The sequence below is a fragment of the Opisthocomus hoazin genome, chromosome 8 (genome assembly GCF_030867145.1).
Source record: "Opisthocomus hoazin isolate bOpiHoa1 chromosome 8, bOpiHoa1.hap1, whole genome shotgun sequence".
NCBI lineage: Eukaryota > Metazoa > Chordata > Aves > Opisthocomiformes > Opisthocomidae > Opisthocomus > Opisthocomus hoazin.
The window spans coordinates 14,450,584-14,473,156 of record NC_134421.1 but is presented as its reverse complement, the minus strand read 5'-3'; the positions used below and the strand labels follow the sequence as shown (position 1 = coordinate 14,473,156).

The 22,573-nt window shown below is 44.9% G+C and overlaps 1 protein-coding gene and 1 long non-coding RNA gene across 2 annotated transcripts in view; one reads left to right on the top strand and one right to left on the bottom strand.

Moving 5' to 3' along the window:
* The first annotated feature begins 678 nt into the window (after positions 1 to 678).
* LOC142362282 (uncharacterized) lies at positions 679 to 21,570 on the top strand. Its single transcript, XR_012764908.1, has 3 exons — positions 679 to 754; positions 9,069 to 9,124; positions 17,735 to 21,570. It is a non-coding gene; the product is annotated as an uncharacterized LOC142362282 (long non-coding RNA).
* Positions 16,918 to 22,573, bottom strand: part of ISX (intestine specific homeobox) — a 24,827-nt gene continuing 19,171 nt past the window's right edge. Inside the window, exons 3-5 of the mRNA XM_075429168.1 lie at positions 21,920 to 22,071; positions 17,831 to 17,947; positions 16,918 to 17,154 (exon numbers count right to left, since the gene is read on the bottom strand). Of these exons, the coding sequence (XP_075285283.1) occupies positions 16,918 to 17,154; positions 17,831 to 17,947; positions 21,920 to 22,071 (506 nt within the window). The remainder of the gene's footprint in view (positions 17,155 to 17,830; positions 17,948 to 21,919; positions 22,072 to 22,573) is intronic.

Here is a 22,573-nt window from a genome sequence, read left to right as displayed (position 1 = left end):
AACACACACCCCAAGAATCACTGCCTGCCCGTGATGGGAGGTCAATGGGTTGGGCTTTGGATGCAGCAGGGTAAATCTAGAGGAGACAGTTGCCTGGGAAATGGTCCTGAGCCCAGTTTTCAGGGGCAGAGACGAACTGAACCATTCTGGTGCTGACAGAACTGTGCCCTTGCAGAGCAACAAAGGATCTGGCTCTGTGTTCTTCAGGGAGCTGATTAAACCCATAACCACTTGCTTCCTGACATTATTTATCTACCTGGGGTTTTGCCCTCTTTTTCTCATCTATGCCTTTTACCCTCCTTCAGTAGAATCTTCCAGGTGGTTATAAGAATTCTCAGTGCAGCAGGATGCCCTGAGACTGTACCCTGGGAGAAGAAGATGAACAAAGCCATCCACAATTTACATCCCCTCTGGGATCTTCAAGTAGTCTCTTTTCCCTGGTGGAACAGCTCCACACTCTGAGCACCTCTGCATGAGGCAACCAGGACAAAACAGCTCCTGCAGCTTCATAAACAGCCAAGAAGCACCACACACATGATAGCTCATGCACTCAGGGCAAATGTTTATAGAACAAATTTAGCACTGACTCAAGCAGATTAACAATTGGTTGCAGCATTTTATCCACACCCTCTCTGTCCCCCAGGACATCATGAGCCAGCGAGCGAGCTGTTGACAGCACAAGAGATCAGACCTTACCAACTCAGCAGTAGCTCTTATCACTGTGGACGTCAGAACCTGCGGGTGGAGATCTACGGTGCGTACCGGTGCTATGGACGTTGTTGTAAGGGTTTGTGGGGGCTTTAATTTCTAGCCTGGCAGATGTCAGATACAGGGGGACAACACACTGGCAGGGAGAAAACAAGTAAGCTTTATGGGTGGGAGAGCAGATAACTAATCCCCTAGTCTGCGAGGCTCTTTGCGGTGGATTCCCAAGGAAGCAATTTGTGAGGGTCAGTTTAGCTTATGAAAAATATCTCCCCCTGCAATTAGAAGACACTCTGTATGATGTGGCTTAGAGCAATGGAGCCCACGTCTTTGCAAGACCTGTTGAGAGAGAATGAAGCTGTATCTAATATGCAAGGTTAAGTGCCAGCCACAGCACCTTCAGTGGCCCTGGTGTCCCGATACTTTAAAAATACCAAGTAAATGAATGCAAATAGCATTACACTTATAGAAAATGCTAAGAATGCACTGTACAGTGCTGCTTCTTAGGGAATTGAAAAAATTACCCCTTTTGTCATTAAGCAAGATAAGAAAACTTTTCTTATTGTATAGATGCAGAAGTTGGAAAAGTTGGTCAGCTGTTCAGGCTATATTCTTTGCTCTGGGAAGGGCACAATAAGTGCGGTAATGTTTCTCACTTATCCATTAAATGGTAAGGTAGTGGTTCCCAGTGAGACACTTGAGGGTTAAATGTTTTCATGGGCCACCTTATTTTTCCTTATTTAGCCCCATGTTTAGTTTCAGACCCTCCAACACCCTGACTGTTATACAACTTTCCTGGAATAATGTCTTGGAACTCCAGAGCTGTTAGAAGCATTCATACGTTTGTAAATGAGTTAAGCCTAATTTCTGCTAAATGACTTGACAGTCTAGGACAGATAGCAGGAAGGTCCCTCTGCTCCCATCCCATGTGTACAGTGCAGGTCCAGGGGTCATGTAGCAGGTGGCTTATAAAAAAAAAAACCGCAAAGGCCACTAGACTGCGTGTTCGGTCAGTTACCTGTTGCCAGTCTGTGGAGCTGACTGGTCTTCTTGAGCTTTTTCATAGGTTGGTGCTGCTCAGTGGGTTTGCGAGGCGCTTACCTTCAGGAGCAGGGCACAGACACCAGGCGCTTTCTCCAGCTTAGCTGCACTCCCCAGGCTCTGTGGAAATCCACAGTATTTGTATTTTGCAACCTTTATTTCCTGATACCCTGGCACTACCAAGCAGCTTTGAGTGCAGCTCCATGCAGAGTGTTTGCAGGTCATTGCTAAATTGCACTTCCTAATTAGTACCTGTTCTGCCGGCTGGGCTGAGAGGGAGCTGGGATCCACTTGAGCTGGTCCCAGGCAGTAAAGCCTGTGCAATGAGCAATGTGGTGAAATGCACTCCCTGTTCCACATTTTCTCACCTAATGGGCAGAGCAGGGTATTGCTGTCAGCTACAGGAGCCTCCTGGGGAAGCCATGGGGCGACTAGCTGTCCAGGTCCATGCTCTGACCCGTATATCTACCCTTTTCACTATAGGGAAATGGTAAAAAATTGCAGCAGTGAAGCCAGGCTTTCAGGTAGGGTCACAGCTTGTAAGTGATGCTGCTCAGGGAATGTGAAAGCAAGGATGGGTGGGGTGCATATCACACATAACACTGTTCCTGGCAGTGCTCAGGGTGTGGGGCTTTGCACCAAACTTCCCCAAAGACTGCCAGTCCTCTATAAGTGTTCTGCCTCACCAGCTGAGATATTTAGGAACAGCACCTGTCCAGAGGTAGGCTCACTGTGGGCCAGGCTGTGTTTGACGTGTTTCTTGGTATATGAGGAGACACAGGTATGTTGCATGCAATTTCTGCTTCCACTGAGGGGCAAATACCAGACTGAATGGCCTTTCAGATGGCAGGAAACTCAAGATGTGGGGCAACACATGGTAAAATATTTATTTTTGTAAAGGAAAATTCCAGCACTCAGAAGACCATGGTTTTGTTTTGTTTCTCCATGGCATTTTTGACTGGCATGTGAGCATTGCCACTGTGGTGGGCAATGCAACCATTGCTTAACGCAAGTGTTAGAGTTATCAAGTTTTTGGTTGAATTTTGTCACAAAGGGAAAAGAAGAAATATGTAAAGAGTAAGATAAAACTTCAGTCTGTAAGAGGATAAATGGCACAATGCTTAGATTAAACCATATTACCAAAGCAGCGTTGATTCTTCGTGGAAGAACTGAATGTAGTTGCAGAGCTCAGCAATAGGAAGGCAGCTGTGGTGCCTGCCGTTAATGAACACATTCCTGCTGTCACCAGCCCAGGCACTGCCTTTACACTACCCAACTAATAAGGGAGAACAAGGTTGCTTTGAGTTTTTAGTATAGTTCCTACCTAATGTGTTGCTTCCATTTGAGTTTGGCTTTGAGCGTCAGGTATTTTTCTAGCCTCAGAAGAAAACTCCGGGGCTTTGAAACCATTCCTGCCTGGGGAAAAGAAGCCATTAGCGGAGTCTTGTGCAGGAGCTAGCATTCACACAGGGTGGTGGCATTCTGCTCGTTGTGATGCTGCCATATGTGACAAGATAAATCATTTTAATCACAGAGCTAGAGGAGAACGTTGCTTTCTCCCCTCAGATTTCCAGATGACCCAGGTGTAACAACGAAAGAAATAATCCCTTGAAAGGACTTGTAGCTGCTTCAGCAGCAAGACTTAATACACCATAGGATGGAAATATGTGGGAAGCATCTGTCAATGTGTCGGCGTTTTAAAACAAGGAGAAGAAAAAAAATAAAAAACAACCAACAAAGAAACGCCCAAGTGGACAAAATCGAGTCTGGCTGAGAAAGACCAACCAGAAAGGACATTGCTTTGCTTTTGCTTAGATTTGTCAAGCCATAAACTTGCTTTCTTGTCCCCTTGTTCTGCGCTAACTCCTCAGTGCTCCTGGGAGGCTCTGCCTGAAATGTCAGAGGTCATTTTGCAGCAGGGCAGTTCCAGGAGGCTTTGCAGGAAACCCTGAAAGCACCCCAGTAGGTTTCAGGTACTTTGATTATTTTCCTAGACGAGGCGGCTCTCTGGGGAGAACAGCCGAGCTGAAGCAGTGCCGTGTAGGCAGGCACAGAGCGGTGGGTGGCAGTCGGCAGCCGATGCACCACGCACCTCTGGGGAGCCCAGGCACTTGGCAAAAGCTGTCCCTCATTTTCAGGGATCCTTGCCGACATAGCGGTGCTGGAGTGAGATCACTGGGAAGGGAACCCAACATCCAAATTGTGTAAAACGCTTCTAACTTTCTGTAGGTGGTTGACTTTCCTGGCGAACAGGGACTGTCTTTCCATAGGAAAGAGCTGGTGGGGGGAAACTCTTCCCAACAGGCCCACCACTCCCTCTCCCAGCCTGGAACTTGGCTCTCTGGTGAAAGGCTTCCTTGAACAGGGTGATGATGTCCCATGAAAGTGAATACAAACCTGTTCAACATAAGTTCATAAACTGGAGTACAGCCAGTTACTTCTCCTTGGAACACGTGGAGTAACTTGCAACCCTGTAATATCTGTATGCCAGCTACTCATCTCTTGGGCATGGTGGCTGCTGGAGAAACTCTCCTTTTCCTAAGCTTATCTAGTTAATTTTTCTGAATCTTCACCTGTGAGCAGGATGCAAGTGACCAGCATGGGGGCTGAGAAGCAAGATCCTTTGGGATCAGCCAAGGAAAAAAGGGCTTTGGTTTGTGTTCAGAAGTCAGTGTGGTGTGGACACCACCAGAAGGATTTCTGCTTGTCTTGTATTTAGACAGCTGAACTCATCTTTGTTGACAGAGAAACTCTGAGGCCTGCCTGACCTTCCCAGAGTTTATTCAAGTCGATCTTTATTGGCACAGGTATCTCAAAATTGATGGCTAGTGCAGGGACAAATTTTATTCAGTTCAGGTACAGGCAAGAGAGGAGTAAGACAGGGTGTATGAGTGACACAGGCAGGCGCAGGCAGTGTCCAGGGAGCCGTCCGTGGGCCACCTGAGCCAAGGGGAAGATGCCTTTGCTCTGGTGCAGCTCCTGGGCAAGCGTGCCTAAGTGGCTTGCAGCCTGAACCTGGCTGCTGTCTCGCCAGCTTGTTGCTCTGCCTTGGCCAAAACTAAACATACCTTGACTGTCGCGCCAGCTTACTGTGAGGTGACTTTTAGCACAACCAGTGCCCCAGGCTCCATGCTGCCTAAAAATGTTGGCGTGCCATTTGGTTATTTTGGAGCTGGAGGAGCAGGTCCTATCCCTGAGAGATGTAATCTATTATTTGATTTATTTAGCAGCTGCACTCCTGCTTTTGATTTTTTTACACTGGGAACTTGTAGTGAGTTTAATGAGTTAAAATCAGATTTTCAAGGGTGGTTCTTCACTGCCAGCAGAAGAGAAAAAAAATTCATCAAGAGTCTCTTGTCTACTGCTAGAAAATACTTTCCATCACTCTAGGGAACTGTGCCTGCTGGAGACTGTGAGTGATTCTGGAAGCAGCAGGCAGGCAAATCACTTATTAGCTATATTTTGCAGCCCAGTATGTTTGTACAGTAAATACATATTTTGCATAAAGTCAATGGCTGATGCTGTGCTTTTTATCATGGACTGCTATTTTTTACAGCTGCTCTTTTAAGTGTCAGCACTGAGCATTTGTTGGTGTCATCATCTGCACTTTACATTGCTGTGTGCGGCGATATAACTGTTCCAAAGCTTTGTACTGTGACAGGGGTGTCACAGTTATTTGGGAGAGATGGAACCACACTTTGAACGTTTTTCACTCTTTGCATGGCCACATTTATGGCGTTTGTAAAATTCTGTGCGGTTTTATGGCGTTTGTAAAATAGCATCATTTTATGGCAGTTGGGAAGTGCTGTGATTTCAATGAAAAATGGACTACACTGGTTTCAGTAGGAGGGTTTTCCAATGCCACTGAAGAATAAAAAACACACCCAAACTTTCTGAGCATAGCAGAAAACTCTTTTGAGGACAGCAGCAATTAAAATGTTTTCTGCCTTTGGCATCTAAGTGATTATTCTTTTTGTGGTAAACAGTATTTGCTGCTTTGCATGATGTGTATGAGAAAAGAGTGCAGCAAGAAAACTTCTGTAGTTAAGAATTTTAATAAAGCAGAACCTCAAGGAAATTATAGTTTCATATTCACACACATATGTGAAGGAGTAATCATGTTCAAAGGCTGCCAAGTCCCTTACGTCAATAATGGTAAAATTTAGCTCTGTGCAAAGGGCCAGAGAAGGGGCTTTGGGGCTTGCCTCTGCTTAGTATCCTCCACGTTAATTTGTCCCTATTTGCAGGATGTTAATGCTCCTCTTTGTCAGAATTAAACAGGAGTGTCATTAAATACTGCAGTCATTTTTATTCTTTGCAGCTGTGTAACCTTCAATAAATATGGACGACTCCCCCCACCTCACCTTCCCTTCTTGCAGCCATAATTGGAGAAAAATCTGGAGAGGGGATGGAGGTGAGGTTTGTTAGAGCTGCTAATTAGCTGATGCCATCACATCAGAATTACAATCTAATTCCTTGGAGGACTCCAGAGCCTCGTCTCCCCAGCTCTGAGGCGCATACCGAATTTACCCTCAGAAAACAGGGGCAGGCGATTAGTGCTGACACCCTCCAGTTCCCTCACTGAACAGTCTGGTACAGGGTGGTTGGTTTAAGAGCCTCGTTCAAGGTAGTGGGGTTTTTTTTGTGTTTTTTTTTTTTTTTATTAAAAGGATTCCTAGACTAATTCAACTGAATGTGAAATGTGATGAGGGAAATTTCCTCTCCAGAGCTTCTCATTTTGGGAGGAAGGGAAAAACAACAGCAGCTCTGCTGACGATAATATTCAATTAGAGTTGAACTACCATTGATTGTTTTGATTTCATTTGTGTTTATCTTTTAATTAAGCTATCGCCATCTGATTTTTAACTTTTTTAAAAAGTTTTTTTTTATTCTATCTCGTTATGTGTGATTCAGGAGCAGGTGTTCTGGGAACCTGAATGAAAAGGTATAGTGCTGCATCCCTTATTTAGCATGCTGGCCGGTGAAGACAGCCTTCTAAGCAGATAGGTATTGTTAAGGTATATATGTCACATTGAGGACACTATCCAGACCATGCCTGATTTAGGCACTGCAGAGCCAGAGTTTCGTGGCCATATCTGGGCTGCCTGAATTAGGTAGTCTCCCTATGGACTCTATGGAGAGATTTAGGCATGCTTGAATTCCAAAAGCCCCCACCACTTAAATATGGTACATAACCTGTCTCACAGGTGGGAGCAGCCAGCATCGCCAAGGGTATCTGCTGCCACCAGCACTGAGGGTATGATCTTTGCCACCACTGCAATTCCCAGGAAAAAAGCCACAGTTGCACCTCAGACCTATTGGTTACAGCTTTTATTCACCAGGACATGCACCCTAAGTTTTCTCTGTTCTGGAGGAAGACGGGATGCACAGCTCTGGTATGGGGGAAGGGGGTAATCCCTTTTCAGACTAGGTCCCGGTGCAGGCAGGAATGCAGACTGTGGTGCCAGAGGGAGAGCAAACACCAAAAAGCCCAACCAAGACTTAGTGGTCAGGGCAGTCTTCTGGGAGAAGCATGACCAGAGTTTGTCTCCCTGATAAGCATCCTCCCCAAGGAAAATGAAGGCACAGGATTAATTTTGTTTCTAGTAAATACACACTGAGTGAGAACCAGTTCTTGCGTAACAGTGCAATAAAACATTTCCTGGTCTAGTGCTGTGTGCTGCAACACATCCTACAAGAGCTGAGAAGACTTGGCTTCCCAGAAGAGGAGGAACTAATTTTCATAGCTCCTTCAGCACTGTTGTTCATTGTAACATGAGCAGAGATTTAACTTTATTAAATCAGCATTTCTAAGGTAGCTGAGCTAAACACAGAAAATACGAGACGCCACAGTGCGCTGTTGTTTTCATAAGGACAGCAGCTTTAATATTGGAAAGCAATAAATTGCCTGGAATGATATTAAGTCCTGGAACGCTGTGCTAATGCTGGTCTGCACTTGAGTAACTCCCAGTGCAACATCAATGGGCCTCTGGCTGTACTTCTGTTCAGTAAGTAGGTGTTAGGGTTTTTTTTTTTCCAGCATACACCTATCTCTGGTTCTGCCAAAGATGATGGATATTTTCGTGTTGACCTGTTGGTAACAACAGGGACTGAACCAGAATCCCACAGCCAGACTTGCCACCCGTCTTGGAGCAATCCTTAGCACCCAGTTACAAGGAGCTGAACAGCTGATTTTTGTATGGTATAGATCAGAAGGCAGTGACTGCTACATAGCACCCTACTTGTTCCGTGACTGGTCATAGGAAATTACTTGTTTTATGTGTAGTTTGTGGGTTTCAAGAATCAACGAAGGCTCATGACACCTGGGGACTATTTTGCATATTTGGGGGTTGAAAATTCATCTGCTTTTTGCATAAGACAGCTTTCATCCCCCTCAGAGTTTAGTCAGTCCTCAGAGTCTGGGTGAAAAGTGGGTGGACTGTGACTACCCAGGGCGGCAGGTGCTTGTGCAGGGTGAGGGGACATTCTGATTTTTTGTTCTGTAACAGGCATAGGGAGGAGGCTGTGACTGAAGGCTTTGCACAGAGGAGGAAAAGGATAGTCCCGGCCGTGGAAGGTTCTGGTAGCTGGGGAGATATCACAACTAGAGGCTGATGCCAAGGACAGAGAGGCTGCCATTGAGAAATGACAGCATGTCAGGTTGTTTGCATGAGCTGGAAGAATGCACAGGAATAATCTGATGCACATAACACAACATGGAACAGCACATGTGGAAAACATCCAGTGCTGATCATCTGAGCCATCTCTGGTACTGGGCTGGGTGTTCATTTAGGGTTTGATCCAGTGTGGCTGGTTTTGTGTTCTTTTGATCCTAGTTTCTATAAAATAAGCAGTTTTATCAGTGTAATCTATCTTTTGGCCCAGTAGACTCTAACAGTTTCATTCAAGAAATGCACACATACATATACACCCACATTTAAAATCACACATACACTCATCAGATATATCGATCTATATATTATTCTATTGCTGCCTTTTATTATAACATAATTAGATAATAAAATACCTCCTAGTCTGGTGAAGTTTTTTCCATCAGTCAATGAGAGTTTATAGCTCTCTGCTCTGCATGGCACAAAGGATTCTTACCCTCCTCACTCTTCACCCCTCTCCAGTGATGCATCGCACAACATCACAGGCAAAAGGTGAGTGTAGAAAAAGATATCAAGGTAGCTAAATCAGGCACTGAAAAGAGTAGGAAACCCCAAGAGGGTGGAGTGAATCCTCAGCTCTGCCCCCTTTTGTGCTTGCATTGTGGCAGAGTCCTTAATTAAATGATTGCACAAAGCTTTTTTTCCCTGCAGGATCGGATTTCATTGAATGCACAGGATGGAAGGACTCACCGAAAGAAAGACCATAGGTAGGACTCGTTTTATTCTCTTTACTCTTAATTGTGAGCTTTCAGGCCTTAGCTGCTGCCTGCTCTGGTGCTAGAAGTGTTCCCAGCCCATCGGGCTCTCTGCAGTGCTCCACCTCGGGGGTGTCCGAGCCCCACAAACTCGTGTCTTGCAAGGGCAATGCAATCCGTATAGTGCAGACAGGAACTGGGGCACAGGCTGCCACAGGCTGGGAGTGCTCCTGACCTTGGCATGCCACCGTCAGATCCTGGGGATCCTATTTTCGCAAGGAAGCAGTGACAAATAGTGCCATGGTGTGATCCAGCCAAGCCACGTATGTGGAAAAAGAGCCTTGCATAAGTGAAACCTGCAGTTCAAGCCAGTAGCTGAGCATCCCATAGGAACAGGTAGGACCAAATCGTCCCCTCAACCTGCCTCAGATCAGCTCTCTGTCCCTGTGCAGTCTGCTGCTATGCACTCATCATGGCTCTATGAACACACTGGCATCACCTCCAGTCGCACCTTCCTGGCTCCCCAGCAGAGTCTCCTTGCCCAGCCAACCTCTTCTGCCTATGCCAGTCCTTGTCCTGTTTTCCCTCTCCAGCTACAAGCCCCCCCTGCCATCCCACCTCCCCTGGGTGTTGGCTCCAGCTATTAGGCTCAGGGAGTTCGCTCCACTGTCCTGATCCTGCGACTGAGGCAGTGGGGTGTTCAGAAACCAGGTGAAACAGGCTCTAGTGGCTATCGTGAGAGTCTGGGCCATGTGTTGTTCACAGCTAGACAAGAACTGGGCTTGTGGGGGAAGTTGTGCTGAGCCATCAGAATAAGCATTGCTAGGGAGCATCAACTCCACAAGGAATGTAGTTGCTATAATCTGAAGGACAGAGAATAAACCTGTGCAAACCGGTACTTTTCAAAGACTGATACTTTGACCAGACAACAGTAGCTGGTGACAATGACAGCAAAGATCATGATTAACAGAAAGGGCCACCTCCATGCCAGATTTCAAGCTCTTGCTCCAAGTGCAGTTCTCAAAAGGGTACCAGAATTTTGTCACCATGAGCAAAAGAGTGCACTTTCCCCAGCCTCAAGGACTGAATTGCTTAGATTTAATACATCAGTCTCAGGCAGAGAGATAACACAGAAAAATTTTGACTTTTGAAAGTTAAAATTTGGTAAAATTCAAAGTGTCTGAGAGCAGAGGAATTGCACTGAGGAGTGCTGTAAAATGCCATGAACAAAAGATTGCCCAGATACCTGCGACACAGGCTGAGATTTAATACCCCTTCATGGGGAACTGCTTTTCCTTATCTGTAAGAAGGATAACCCTGGGAATCATATGGTGGACCCTGAACACCAGACACTTCTCTACTCCTCCTCCAGGCGAACGGAGCAAGCCTTTCCTGAGTAGCTCCCTACACCAGCAACAAATTCATGGCAGTGAGGAGGTGCTTCAGAGTGCCTGGTGTCCCTAAAAGAGTGCACAGCTACTCCTGCCTGAGAAACCCTGGCAGCATTGTATGGGACAGCCCTAAGTTCAGAGCAGCAAAAAGAGATTAGCCGAGGGACAAAAGCAAAAGCAGCAGTAGCGTTTGTTCTGTTAATGCATGGGGGAGATAAAAGAATGGAGAAGGGGAATAGCAAGGCTTCAGAGAGTGCAAAACTAGTGGCAGGCAAGGTTAATATTGCTGAGAGACCTAAAAGTTTTCCTAACTTCAGCAGACACAAACAAAGCAAAGGGTACTGTCCCAGAGTCAGGAAGAGGCTTCCCGCTGAGAAAGAAAGGCAAGTGTTAAATTGGCTTTTCCTGTTGTTGCGGAGCAGATGAAACAGCTCTTTTCTGCTATTGGAGGCGTTCAAAACCATTAAAAGCTGACAAGGCCCGGGGTCTGTAAAGCTGTGAATAGCAGCATCTGTATTTAATTGAAGATGATGAAGGATTTGGTGAATTTCTGTCCTATAAGCTCGACATCAGCCGTGCGACAAAGATGAGGAACATGATGGCAAAGAACGTGACTATGAGAGTTCTGAAATGCAGAAAAATGGGCAGCTGCTATGAGTCCCTGGCATGTGGTTGCTGGCTGGTACTCTTTAATTCTTTAACAGGCTGCAGATTGTTCAGGTGGCCAACACGTACCACTTGACGTGCTGGTCCCCGAACGCGTCGCAGCGTCCATGCAAGCTACCCCAGGAGAGGACATCTTCTCCCTGATGTGCCTACAAATACAGCTGTCTGAATAACGAATCATTGCTACTTTGAAACACAGATATATTTTTTTTTTTTATTTGAGCTGACTAAAAATAAAACTGTTTGGGTTTCTTTTTAAAGCATTTAATCTAAAACCCCCTTGTGGCTTTGATACCAGGTTCATTTCTGATGAAACTCCGGAGTCCTTTCAGAAGCTCCAGCTCTGAAGAGCTGGAATGAAAGGCATTTTCCCTTCCCACCCTCTCCATTCTGCTGGGCTTCGGGAGGTCAGAGCATGAGGTTTTATTGCTAGCCACTTGAAAACAAAATCAGTCTGTGCAGGTATCTTTGGATAGACACTGTAAATTATGGATTTCAGCAAAAGCATGAACATGTCATGGAAATGGGGTAAAAACTGGCCCAGGAACAGAGCAGGTTTGCATGAAGACACAAGAAAAGAGTAAGTGTTGCAAGAGGCCTTCTTGGAAGAGCCAAGATCTCCTGGTTGGATAAAAGCCCACCTGAATTATTTCACTGACCATTGTATTTTGAATTTAGCCCTTATTTACACTGAGTCTTTTTGGTTGATCGCCTTGACATGCACAAATTTGGGCTCATTTGCCCCCTGATCTAGAAGTGATAGCATTTTCTCATAGCACAAAAGTACACCAAACTACCAAGGAGCAAAAAGGGAGCAGAGCAAGAAAACAGAAGTAGGCAGTTAGGCGAGACCTGTAGTCCAGGCTGAGGGGAGACGTGAGATGACAGAGGAAGGACGCTCTGCAGTTGCTCAGCAAAGTCAGGTCAGAGCACAGAGCAGGAAAAGGACAGAGAGCTTGGTCAATAAGCATGAAGAACCAGATGTTTCGCTGCTTTAAATTATGGCTTTTTTTGACCCAAGCTCCAGTGCGTACCTGTTTGGAATTGCAAAGCAGGCAGCACCCTCTCTGCATGCTCTGTTTGTGTCTGTGATCAGAACGCCTGGTAATCATAGGAAAAAAAGAAAAAAGACACCTTTAAAAGTAAACAACCCCCTTCAAACTCTAGCTCTCTTTTCTAGCTGCCCCACAAAACAACAGAAGCAATGATAACAGAAAAGCTTTCTAGAGGCCTCTGCGCTCTCTTACTGTGGTACAGTTAAAAGCCATCCAGTCTGGAAACTCCAGGTAAGAGTAAAAAATACCCCCAAAATGAGCTTTTGATTAGAAGAGCTATCATTGCACATGTGTCTTCTTGCTCTGCCCACTGGTGTGCATTTCAGTCTGGTATGCAGCATGTTTTCCGCATTAAATTGTCTAAGTAGGAGTCAGGTAGCCTCATCAACCATTTTTCCTGTGGGGTCCTTTTCAAGCCCAGATTTCCTCCTGTACAGTCATGCCCTCTTCCCGTTCAGCAGCACAAGCCCTCCTCTCCCAGGGAGCTGACACATGGGCAAAGCTGGTCCTAACCCTGCCAACTTGCCATGCTCCCCATCCCCTTCTCCCTGATGCGTATTTACTACCCCCTTTGGACTTTGTCCCAGTCTCCACCCTCTTGATTGGTGCTAATTTATGTCAGTTCTCGGACCTTGGTCGTCCATCTAATTGTTTTTAATCCAGTTGAGAATTTTGCCCTCAATATCTATGTCTCAGGGGGATTTACAAAGAAAGATTAAGGACACCAGATAGCTAGATGAGCTAAAGAACAAGCCAGGGCAGTCTGAGGGCTCAGAGTTGTCTCCGGTGTGCAAACATCATCAGCAGGATTGTGTCTTCCTCGTGCCAAAGAGGACTAATATCCCTGAAATCGGTGGTCTGGCTCACTGAGAAAAGCCAGTGTGAAAACGGAGATCAGGGCCATAAGCTGGGGAGAGGAATTGTTCAGGTTACAAGGAGTTTTATGAAGGATTAAAGGATGAAACTGTCATATGGAAAATGTGAGCATAGTGTCACGGAGAGCTGTGAGACCACAAAGGGCTCTCCCCCAAGGGGGCTGTAAGACCTATTGTTTGAGTCACTTGAAATCAGGTGAGGCAATACCTGTAAATATCTATCATAAATAATGGCCCTTCATTTTTGTCATGGACTAGGACGTGACGGCGCCCTCCTGTCACTTGTTTCCGAGATGCTGTTAGGTTAAAGTGACCTGATCTGGTGGACTGCGGCAATGGCCTTCCAGGATGTCCATCGACGGGGAGCATGTAGCTCCATGCTGTCATCTCTCATTGCCATTGCCTTGGAGAAGTGATTGAGATCCACGGAGGGAACAAAATGTTATTGTGACCGGACTTGAGCCCAAGCTCTCTGCCAGGCCCTTTGGACAGAGATGACAACCATACATTTTTGTTTGAGAAGAGGGATGAGTCTGCTGAGAAGTGGTCAGGGTGTTTCTGGGTGGCACAAGTGTAGCACACATGCTGGGTGGTCAGATGGACCAGTTCACTCCAAGGCAGCACAGCCAAAGCCATGCACCGGTGGTGAGAAATCTGACTCCTTTCCCCAGCTCACTGGTGCTCTTTTCCCCCAGCATCTCCCTGTTCAAAACATAGATCAAAATGTCTGCTTTGTGAAGGGTTTCCTAAATTTCAGAGGAAAATCTCTCTGTCAGTGTTAACAAAAGTTTGGGGATTATTGCAGGGAATACCACAGACTATTACTCTGAAGTTAGGATGAAACTGCAGAGGCTTTTCTGTATGCAGGTCTTGTTAGTGTGTGGTCAGCTTCCGCAGATGGCTTATTCCTCTAGCAACACTTTGGCAGTTTTAAAATATATTTATGCCCAAAGCAATCCTATATGCCTGAAGGGCTGTGGAGTTTAGGGTGTCCCAAAGACTGGGTGTGCCCAACTTGGCATTTTCTGGAAATATCAGAGTATAAAACAATGCAAAAAGCATCCTGGGGACCAGCACAGCTGTGAAACAAGTGAACTTTCTTACTTCTTGCTTTGAAGATGGGTAGGGGGTGCAGAGGAAGGGAAAGATGCCACTATTAGATGAGATGGGATGAAAGCTGGAAGACTAGGAGGTGTTGGGGGTTTAACAAGATGCCAGTGCCAGAAATTGCCCCACTCTGTGCTAATTTGTTCTGGCTGCACTTCAATAAAATTACAAAATTGGTGAAAACCAAGGTAATGGTATTAATTGTCTCTGGGATTTGACCAGCTGCATATGGAAGGAGATACTGCACATATCCTGAAACCTAGATTTGCTGTTCAGTGGGAAATTCTGAAACTTCATAAATAAACAAGAAAGCCCAAGCAAAAAAGTTCTACATCAAAATAAACCATCCAAATATTGAACCTGCTAGCAAAAAAGGAATTCTAAAGCTTTGATTTTTCAAGAAGTTGAAGTTTGCTCAGCAGCTCTACTTCTCACCTCTCTGCTCCAAAACAGGGCTTTTAGAGCACCTCAAAGGCATCAAGCAGAGATTCCAGATTCTGGGCAGGCATCGTGATGCATAGGAATCCTGGCCATGGGGTTATCAGGCAGACATGTGGAGTGGACAGAAAGTAAACAATAGGCCCTGCAAGCTGCTTGGTTTCTATTAAGAGACTTGTGAAATTCAAACACTCCATATACTGACCAAGAAAAATTGTCATATTATGATCATTCCAGAACCTCCTCCCTGCTACAGAAATGTTCCCCCAGGATAAGCTGTCCCAATGCAGGTGCTGGTTTGCAGCCCTGGTCTATTTATGCAAAGAGTGATGCTCACTTAGCTTTATTAATTGCAATGCCAGTGTCTATATTCAAGCTAATCATTGCAAAGGGACGATTCACATCCAGGAAACTGCACTAATGCATGGACTTCACCTAACCTAGACACCCTAGTGTGGTCACTTTTTCTTCCTTAAACTGAACCCAGGGTGCTTAATTCAGGTGTATGTGGCTGCAATGCAGTCACCTAAAGTTGCATGAGGTGAGCACCACAGCTAATTCCTGTTGATTTTAATCAGTTAGGTGCTTAAACCCCTTTGTTGGGGCTGAAGTTTAGTCCTGTATCTGACTGGACTGTCCTTCAGATGACAGATAAGATGCCAGGGATGAAGAGATTGTAGAGTAATGATCCAAGCAGGTGTGGGAAAAAGGTCTTGGGTAAGACCTCTAAGAGGCAGGACACAGTATATCTGACTTCTGCTGAATAGTTGTGGCCTGGAGAAATAAAACCCAAACAGGGGAGGATTTATCTTTTCCCTTGCAACAGTCAGCTACTCCCTAGCTTGCAGGTCTCCCAAACCTGAAGTACTCGGAAAGCTGGTATCAGCAAGACAACAAGAAAGCTATTGGCTCACTGTGATCCACTACTAACAATTGGCAGCTAGAAGAGGGCTGAAGACCTGGCAATGCAGTCTGGCCAGAGGGATTTCTGAAGTAAGCAACGTGTTCAGAGTCATTAACCTACCTGCACTCTCATGTGCACAAGACAGCATCCCCAACAAGCCTTTGGGTCACGATCTGCTTTGCTTTTAGATTGTGTCACAAATAGCCACCTTTACAAGTGATGTGTCTGGGAGGGAGACCATGTTTTAATGTCTTTGCACAGTAGCCTCCCCTGTCAGCGTGCAATATGCGCTGTGGCTGCAAGACAGAAGATGGTGTAATCCTTTAAATAGTGCTTTCTAACGGTGCGTCCCATGAAAGTTGGTGGAGGCATTAGCGGTGGCAGGATTGGACCCTGAATAAGCATAGAAAAAAAGCACCATATGTTGGAAGGAGATGAATATTATGTAAATAATAAGGCATGCAGACATTTTGTAAGTTGGCAGGCGGATCTCATTATTGATCTACAATTAAACCAAACTGTGGGGTCATACGATCCTATTATGTCTAGCAGATTAAACTCAGTTAGGCTGTCTCTTTTTGTTATTGTTTCTGATGGAGTTTTAAAGCTTTCTTAATTCAGGTCAAAAAATGAGAGGCTTCCTCATAAGCATTTTAATTAACCAGCTGAAGAATTCTCTTGCCCCCAGAGACTCTCGGTACCAAATCCAGAGCTCAGCACTGCTACCCCTCTCAGACTGTCATATTTCAGCTAGAATTGTGTTTGTGCCCCTTTATTGAAGTCAAAAACACAGACTGTAAATCAACCCCCCCCCCCCCCCCCCGTCGAGTACTTGGAAGAAAAAAGTATCTTGAAAATTTGATTTTTGACCTAAACATGTTCTTTGCATCTCCCAGAGCATGAGGACCAGAATGTATGAGGAAAGCGATGTAAACCTGTGGAAGAAAGCTCTTTTCGCTGGGCCTTGGGGCTACAAACATGTCATTGTAGGTATCTTGCCTGCTCCAAGCTACCAGCACAACAGGGTCATCCAGCATTGTCTCAGGGCTGAGTAAAACCCCAGTCCTTTTGCAGGGTCGCTCGTTCCTCTGTCCCCCCAGGGAGAGGCTCTCTGTTGAGTAGTTGGGTTTCTATGAAGCATGCTGCTCCTCAGGCAGATGGGGAGCTCCTTCCTGGTCCATGGTGGCTCTCGCCCACGTCTACTAGGCTGCGGTGACTCATGGTGGCACTCCTGTAGTAAGCTGACCTTGCACCATAGGCTACGCATCGTCCCAGCAGGCTCCTTCGAGGAGAGGAATTGCACACCCCCAGAATGGTCATGGGTGAGAAAAGCATGTCCCCAAAGTCCCCCACTCCTCTGTATCCTCCTCTATGTGGAGCTGGCGCAGATACTGCTCCTTTCCAACTTTTGGGGCAGTGGTGTGCCATGAGGGGGGAGGACATTGAACAGCAAGTACGGTTTTGGGAAGGGCAGCAGCTCCAGGTGGTGGGGGATGAAGGAGAGCGTGCTGGGCAGCCAGGCAGTCGTCAGCTGCCCTTGCAGAGGTGAGTAGTATCCCATGGCAGGGATGGTAGCAGCAAGCTTTGTTGGCATCAAGCTAGCAGCCTTTCAAGAATAAAAATGTAGTCTCAGGTGAATCAATACAGACTTTCAGTTAGATACAAATTACGATCAACCTTATTTGTTTCCCTGGTGCTCAGTGATTAAGAAGAAAAGTTTAGAAGAATAGACTCCCTAAAACCCGGTGGTGTGCTGTCACCCAGGGAGCAAAGCAACTTTGTTCTAGCCATGGAAAAACTCCTGACAGGGGAAGAGCCTGTATGCCAGCCCAAATAATATTAACTGTCCTGGACTTGGCAAGGACATGGGTCAAGGGCAGAAAGCACTAGTCAGCCTAACAAGGCTGGACGTTGTAAAGAGATACTATCTATAAAGAAACAGGGCTTTGTACCTGCAAATGTCATTATTTCTTCCTGTTCAGGAGATTTCTGATGGTAAAGATATTTTGAATCAAAGTATGATTCCCTGTAGGAAGTGGTTCAGAAGTAAAGTGGGGAAGGATCATGCTGCGAGAGACATCTCATGGCGTATTTACCAAACAGGTTTAATTTCATGAAGAAATGTGTTATTTGACTATATTTGATGGGATTTGTCTTCATTGTGTTGCTATTTTTGTCTTTTCCAGTCCTTCTTCTCTGGGATAATCTCATGTGAAGTGGTGACCTGGTGAAGGATAGCTGTCTCCCCCTCAGTGGCTTTATACATAGCCGCCGATACTCACTGTGATATCTGACTTGCGAGCAGGAATGAAATCAACTTCTGTCATATGCTGAAGGCCACCAAAGTTCCCAAATTTTTCATGTTTCCTCCACTTTGCTCGCTGGTTCTGGAACCAGATCTGGATAGAAGCAAGAAAGAAAAGGCACAGAAATGAACAGGAGATGAAAGATCCAACTACTTTGCCTAGTCTCTAAGTGCGCATCAGAGCCAGGGGCTGAATCTAGAAGAAAATCTAAAGGAAAACATTGGGTTCAACACAGCACCTTTCACACTTTGCACAGCATGTAGGATCTCTGGACTATCCTGACAGCCTCTTTACTCTCACAGCTCACAGAAGATATAGGATCTCCCTATTCAACGAAAGACAATGTCACAGGGTGCAGCAGGTCTTCCAGGGCTCTCCTGGGAAAGCAGATCCTTTTGCGGCCAAAGCTTTGCAGCAGTCAAGGCACTCAGCATTCCGCTTTCCCTAGGAGGTGCGGTTTGTTGCAGACTGGGAAAAGACCCACCTAGAGGTTTTGACGGGCTGCAATAAAAATGTGTCACCCGTGGACATGCAGTAACAGGGTTCTTCCAATATTTAGCTGGTAACGTTTTGAAATTAAGTAAGAGACCTACGCAAAAGACCCAAGGGGATGAAACATTCTAAATCACTCAGCAGTCTGAGTATAGTTATCTGCCATCTCTTGTGCTCTGGAAAACAGACAACCAATATTCTGAGGGGATTTTTTTTTCATCTGTCAGATGATTTGACCAGTCTGGATTCCGGCTGAGGCACACAAGTATTTATTGTGCAGCCACAGCAGTGCATCTTGCTGCATTGCTGTGAAAAGTTGAATCCCCCTTGCACTGTAGTTTCTAGCTGGCTTAGGAACTTGCTGTTTGAATGTAAACAAGTGGTTTACGTGAACATAAGGTGTCAGTGATCAAAACCAGATGCTACTGGATGTAAATATGTATGTATTTTAAACTAAATAATGAGCAGCTCAGTTATTTCTGCATCTCTTGCCCAGGAAGTAATGGAAATGTCAGGAGTCCTCTGCTATATTGCTGATAGTTAGCAGTATCTGAGGTTACTGAAAGGACAGTTTTGTTTATCTGGGTTTGCATGTGTTTGCAAACTGCTTAGTCTCTATGAACTGCTCCATTCCCTTTCTACCACGCAGGAGTTCTGTGGTGAAACAGCACCATAAAAATGACTCCTCTTTAACACCGACAAAGTGATTGAGAGCAGAGGGGGGATACAAGCCAAAATTCAACCTCTGAAGTGCTCCTCCCAAAGTCTGCAGATGGGATAAAGTCCTCACTTCAGGGATATTTTTTTTCTTTTTTAATACAGGCAAAGCTGTGTTCACAGGCCAAACTGCTTTTTTTTTGCCCACCCAGCTCTCCAACACCCTTATCCCTAAAATGATTTCTCAATGCCCACACTGAATTTCTTTTACTAGGATTTAAACCTGTTCCTCTATGCTCTCTCTACCACAAATACCACGCCACTGATATCATTTATTCTCTGCACACTACTAACCTTCGTTTTTCCAGTGTTCCTGAGCTATGGCATTGAGACAGAACACAGTATTCCCATGTGTGTTTGTGAAAGTCACACTGGTGCTAAAGCCAGGGACAAGTGCTTCCTTAATCTTGCCTGAGATTTCACGAAAGACTCATTTGCCCTCTCCATGGTCAACAGGTTGTCCAAGGAAACCAGGACTAAGACAGAGTGCAGAGGGAGGGTGGCGTGCCCCATGGTGTAGGAATGGCCTCCATTTGTTGCTCTGTAAGATAGTCCGTTTGTTGTTCTCTTGCAGGCACATGACCAATGATCCCGAGCTTGCTGTACTAAAGAATTAGCCCTTTCACTGTTTTCCAGTCCCCTAATCTTCTTATCATTTCATAGAACTGTTGTTAAAGAATTTACTGATTATGTAGCTCAAATTCACCTTTGTGCCAGTAAATGGTTCCTATGAGAGACCACCTTTGAAAGGTCCTCAGGTACAGTCAGACACCTGTTGCAGACCTAGCTTTTTGTCTACTAGCATGCCATTTGATCTGCTGTTTTCTTAATCCAAGCAGGGTGTAGGACCAAGGCAAGGTCCTCACAGTGACATGCCATCAATGTTATTACCTTTATCAACCAAATACATAGAATCATAGAAGCATAAAACGATAGACTGGTTTGGGTTGGAAGGGCCCTTTTAAAGAAGGTCTATTCTAACCCCTCTGCTGTGGGCAGGGACATCTTTCACTAGATCAGACTGCTCAAATCCCTGTCCAACCTGACTTTGAACTCTACCAGTGATGGGACACCCACAGCTTCCCTAAGCAACCTGTTCTAGTGTCTTGCCACCCTCCTCGTAAAGAGTTTCTTTTTTATATCCCATCTAAATCTACTCTCCTACAGTTTAAAACTGTCACCAGTAATCTCATCATAAAAAGATGAGTCTGACAACCAGTGTTTGTAAGTATTAAGTATATTACCCTTTCTTTAATTCTTCATTAACAGAGACTCATATCGGCTTTATTACTGCTTTGCCAAAAAAATCAGTGTTTGACTGACAGGCCAGTCATTATCTGGTTGTCCTGTTTACCCTTTAAATACTGACACAACATTAGATTTCTTTTAAGCCCTTGGAATGTCTCTTGTGCTCCAGGACCTATTAAACATCAACACCAATGACCCAAAGTGCTTCTCCAGCAGCTTTTTAAGAACTACTGGAGGTAAGTCACCTAGATGTCTGGATTTAAAAATATCTGTCTGTAGCAGCTGCTGTTCAACATTGTCCTTATGAAAAGTTTTTCATCATCATTGTGTGATACTACCACCTTACCTGACATATTTCCAAGGACAGAGAATTCAATCAAAATTATAAAACTTGTAACTTGTACCTAAGTTCCAGCTAATTTTTAGTTCTGTGGCTGGTTTCCCTTTATCAGCCAAGATGAGGTCAAACGTAGAATTTCCTGTGTCATGTGTAACACTGTCTGAATTTGGAATTTGCCATCTGCAACTCATACACAAGGGGCTTTCTACTTGGTTTATGTACATCTCAGGTTGATGTTTCCCATGATAACTCTTTTTTATTTTTTCCGCCTACAGATTATAAATAATTTTTTAAATAGAAGATTGTGCTGTTCTTTCATGTGATTTGTTGTTCTGTTGGCAACATTGACTAGTAGCCCAGCTTGTGCTTTATACCGTTGGAAATGCATTGTGGGTGCACTGATATTGCTGATGGGCATATTACAGCTATGCTGTTCCAATTCTCCCTGTCACCTAACTATGAAGCAATATCATATGGCTAGCTGATAGTCCCAGGCATGTCATAGTCAATAAACTGCTCGGTGTTGAACTTTGATTGTTGGAGTGGGATACATGCATAGAAGTACACTGATGACTCTAGCATTATGGCAAGTGCAGAAACTGCCTCATGCAAAAATCATCGCAACAGTGCCTGGTAAACAACACCAAATTCCAATACGCCGTGGTGTGTATATTTTAATGTAGCAGATTTCATACCCGGTAAATGTTTGGGGTCAATTTTGAGCTCAGTCAGCAAGATTACATTACAGCTGGGGGGCACTGGATTAGTTTCCATGCGCTGAAGTTACATCCATTTATAGCCTGTGACATCAAAATACAGAATAGTAACAAAGCATTTTCATTTGGGCAGTTATTTTCATTTTTTTTGAGACCCTGTAGAAGATGGGTGTGGATGACAGTTTGTACTGGATATACCTTGTCTATAAAAGGTTGATAAATAATTAACAAATATTTTCATAAATGGTCGCTGTGTTGCTACAGAGTCCAACAGGTTGCTTATAACCATCTGTAACTCCTACTTGCTATGTATTTAGCATGCTCAGAGCTCCTGTTAACCCTTTGATTAATCCTATTTGGTTTGTCCCAGCTGGGTGACAAATAACTTCTTCCGCTATTTGTAACAGGAGAATAGTGATACCGGCCTCCTCTGTAAGGTAACAGAGAGGTCACGTATTTCATTAGTGTTGTCACCCGGGCATAAACTATTATGAATGTACTCTGAATAAAGAATTGGTGCAGTGAGCATAGCTTTTTGGAGGCACGATGTACCTGAACTCTGGCTTCCGGGAGGTTTATCTTTGCTGCCAGTTGATTGCGAATATGGACATCCGGGTAGTGAGTCACTTGGAAAATCTTCTCCAGTTCCTGGAGCTGCTCAGCTGTGAACGTTGTCCGGATTCTCCGTTTTCCTTTCCTCTCAACTGTGCAAACAAGTAAAGGTGTATTGCATTTTACAGGAAAAGGCCACAGGGCCACAAGAAGATTCAGAGATGCAGCCATTTCTATAAATTGCTATGCAGCTGTGATGGCACCTCCAGCACCTTCTAGAGATGTACTTACCATAGGTGACTGTCTCCTGACCCAGCAGTGAATGAACTCCTTTATCATTCAAAGAGTGAGTCAGAAGTGCCCATTTGCAGGCTAATTTTGTGGATCCACTGCATGTCAACAGCTACAAAATCCTATGTATTTTAATCACACTAGCCCTGCAATGGATTTGTCATCAAAGTCCTTTAGTGTTGGACCAACCTTTGATCCCTTTTTGCTCCTGTCTGTCACATACATGCATCTGTTGCTAATTTATAATCCCTCATTAACTATTTGTGAAGAAACCCTTAATGTAAACAGAATGAAAGAGTAGATACTCCAATTTGTCTTGGTGCTCTTCTCATGCCTGTAATGAAACACCATCTTTCTTTTAGC